Raw genomic sequence first — 3,176 nt, 5'->3', positions numbered from 1 at the left:
GCCGATACTGATCCGAGTAGTCTTGCCTGCGCCGTTACATTAATAATATATGTAAAAAAAACTTAGTAGTTAAAATAATACTGTGGATAGTAAAGACTAGCTCTTCGAGACCTATTGGATACTACTTAGGCTAGAGGCGTGATAGCTATAGAGATAGAGTATATAGCCTTGCTAGAACCCTCAGGTATCCCCCTAAGAATTCGTCTTAATCTACTCATTAATACATATTATGCCTATCTACGAAATATCTTATAATCTAGCTTACTAGTAGAGTATATTAGAAGAGTAATCTATGACGAAGTAGATAGAGATGTGCTAGTATTTAGTCGCTATAAAGGATCAATTGAAGAAGGGGCCTATCAAGGTTGGAAAGAAAATGGCAATATATACTGCGAGCGAGTCACGTGATGCTACACCATAATATTTAAACTGAAACGCCGTCTTGTCTGGTGACTAATCTTGTTCGCACAGGACATGTTGTCTTTTCGCGCTCAACAACAAGCGCTTGTGATGACAATCTGCGACAACAGAGCTTACTTGTAAAGGAAGGTAACCATGGAGTGAGCAGGCACGCTAGTGCCAGTCATGGCATCCAGCGTGTGAGACTCGCTCGTGATGTACGCCGAAGCGGTGCCTTTGACACCACTAACACTGACCGTTGCGGCTGAAGCGCCAGTGTTCAAGACCTGCACCGCAACAGAGCCATCTGTGTTCTTGAACGCAGATACCTTGAGCGAGCTTGTAGATCCACTCGCACCGATGCGCACAGCACCTGGCCTGACGAAGCGGCTCCACTGCGCGTAGACCCAGAAGCGCTTGCTAGGCGTAACGACGCCGCCGTGCAGGTTGATAAGTGCCGAGTTGGTGGGCGAGGTCCCCGCGTCTTCCGCGCCTTCCCAGTATAGGTACGCGGAGAAGTTGGCATTGACGAGCGCCGTGTAGATTTTCTCCGCCCACGTCTGGCCCTCGCCATTTCCGCCGCTGGTGTAGTAGCTGGTGGTCCACTTACCGCTGAGATCAGCAGTTTCAGTCATCCACGCGTGCTTCGAAGAAGCAAATGGCGCCGTGGGGTCAGACGAATATCCGTGTGTGGTGACGACGTCGTACAGAGAGTCGACTGCACCGAGCCCGGTGAGCATCGTCTTCTGGACATTGTAGCCAGTGGCGTCGCAGCAGGTGAGCTTTACGTCGAGGCCGGCTGCTTTGACGGTTGGAGCAAGGACTTTGATGAATTCGGCAGCCTGCGCACCATCCGAAAGCATAGAGGAATACGCCGTGCTGGGTTTCACCATTAGTGGCTTATTTGCATGGGAGCGTGCTGGTAACATACGTGTAGTCGGGCTCGTTCAGGAAGCCGAGATGGGTGATGGAAATGCCCGCCTCCTTGTAGTCCCTGACGTATTGGGTAAGGTAGTTGGCGTAGGCTTGGGTCCAGTTTCCGCACGACGTGCCTGTGACGCCGCAGAGGTACCCTCCCTAAAAGCGATTAGCAACTGCCCTGTTGACGGAATGGTATGTGGTTCTACATACGTTCGAGTCTTTGCCGTTGGACTTCATGTACCCGGGAGCGGACCAGGCATCGGCGTAGATTAATTTCAGGCCGCGGGTCTGCGCTTGCTGGGTCAACCAAACCTGGTCGTTGTCGGCGCCATCCCACTGGTACTTTGGTGTCCCTGTAGGCGATCCAGGGCTGTTGGGCTCGATAGAGTAACCACTCGAGGGGCCAGATCCGATGCCGTTTCTCAAGATGTTAAAACCCGCACCAGCAGTAGGACTGAAGAGAAGATCAAGCGTCTGCTTCTGAGCCGCGGGCGCCAGACTCTTGATGTTCGCAGCGCGTCCATAGAATTGGGAAATTCCAAAGCCATCGATTGTTTGGTAGGTCTTGCTGGAGTCTATAGCGATTGTAACGGCCTGACGGGCATCGAGTGAATCGAGTGCTGGTGCCGCGAGTGCGACGTTGGCAGAAGCAAGGACAAAGGCCAGCTTGGACAACATAGTGAAGGTTGGTTCTAAAAAAAGAGCGAATGTAGGTATAAGAATGTAGTGGAAGGTGAAGACAAACAAGCAATGCTAAGCAACTGCCAAGTCCGATAAATATAGGAGCGAAGACTTGTCATTCTGTCGTAGTGGGTTGAGCGACATAAATAAAATTGCTCTGCATGCGTGCATTAGGTCTTCAGCCCATAGCGTGTTATTCATTAATTTATCTAGAGGAGGCCATAGCAGCAGGGTATGTGGCTATAGTGAATTCATGCGCCAATCAAAACAAAGAAGCTTGCAAGGGCTAGATTGCGAATGCCTCTTTTCTGCAGCAAAGTCATTTAATTGCAGCGCAGAAAGTGAGCCTCCATCAGTACCATCGCCGAGGATAACGCCTAGCGTCCCCTTTAAATAACAGGCGATAGCGGTGGCTGTTTGATATTTCGCCGATCACGAGGAGACCCCCTCCAGAAGTTGCTCAACTAAACGCACCAAACAAAGAACGCTCAGCCTTGTCGTCTCCGCGTATTAATCAAGGATTGAGCTTAGCTCTATCCAGTTAGTTACTGAGCTTCTCGAACGATATGCGTTTTGCGTCCCTTCCGTCAAGTTTCCACGTATCGTTGCCCTCGGCTGCGACAATAGTCAATCTGCATAACGCTCATACCAAATACGTACACACATACACACAACCAGCGCGAACATTGATTTAATTTTCCCAACTACGAAGACTTTATAAGACGCTTGCGCAACGCTTATACATAGTCCTGCTATCAAAAATCAAGATAGGCAGGAAACGAAACAGCAGCGCCAGTAGACTGGTATTTGGGTAGAGGTTAGGTAGGGGTAGAGTTACCAAGAGTTAGGTAGAGGTAGGGTAGAGTAGTAATTATATAATACTCTAACCTCTATCTCTACTTAACTCTTAGTAACTCTATCTCTATCTAATCTTTATAGTCTATATAACTCTACTTAACTCTTATTTAATCTTAGTACTAAGATTAAGTAGAGATTAGATAGAGTTACTAAGTGTAACGGGCTGAACGCCCTTTGGATAGCTCCTCGATGGAATCTCGGCCTACTCGCAGAACCCAGGTACTGTCTCGAGCACCCAGATTCTCTGCGCACCGCCCGAACGACGTTCAGACAACAGCCGCAGGACCTAGAAGCTGCCTCGTGCACCTAGACTTCAC

At 49.1% G+C, this 3,176-nt stretch overlaps 1 protein-coding gene across 1 annotated transcript; it reads right to left on the bottom strand.

The window, feature by feature from the left end:
* Positions 1-533: 533 nt before the first annotated feature.
* Positions 534-1,998, bottom strand: COCCADRAFT_10453 (glycoside hydrolase family 30 protein; the record flags this gene model as incomplete). The annotated part of the gene is made up of 3 exons (XM_007720748.1): positions 534-1,278; positions 1,331-1,476; positions 1,531-1,998. The coding sequence occupies 3 exons, from the start codon at positions 1,996-1,998 to the stop codon at positions 534-536; spliced, it is 1,359 nt and encodes a 452-aa protein (XP_007718938.1).
* Positions 1,999-3,176: the final 1,178 nt, after the last annotated feature.

This window comes from Bipolaris zeicola (genome assembly GCF_000523435.1).
Source record: "Bipolaris zeicola 26-R-13 unplaced genomic scaffold scaffold_616, whole genome shotgun sequence".
Lineage (NCBI taxonomy): Eukaryota > Fungi > Ascomycota > Dothideomycetes > Pleosporales > Pleosporaceae > Bipolaris > Bipolaris zeicola.
The sequence above is the reverse complement of the archived record's forward strand: the minus strand, read 5'-3'. Positions and strand labels throughout refer to the sequence as shown.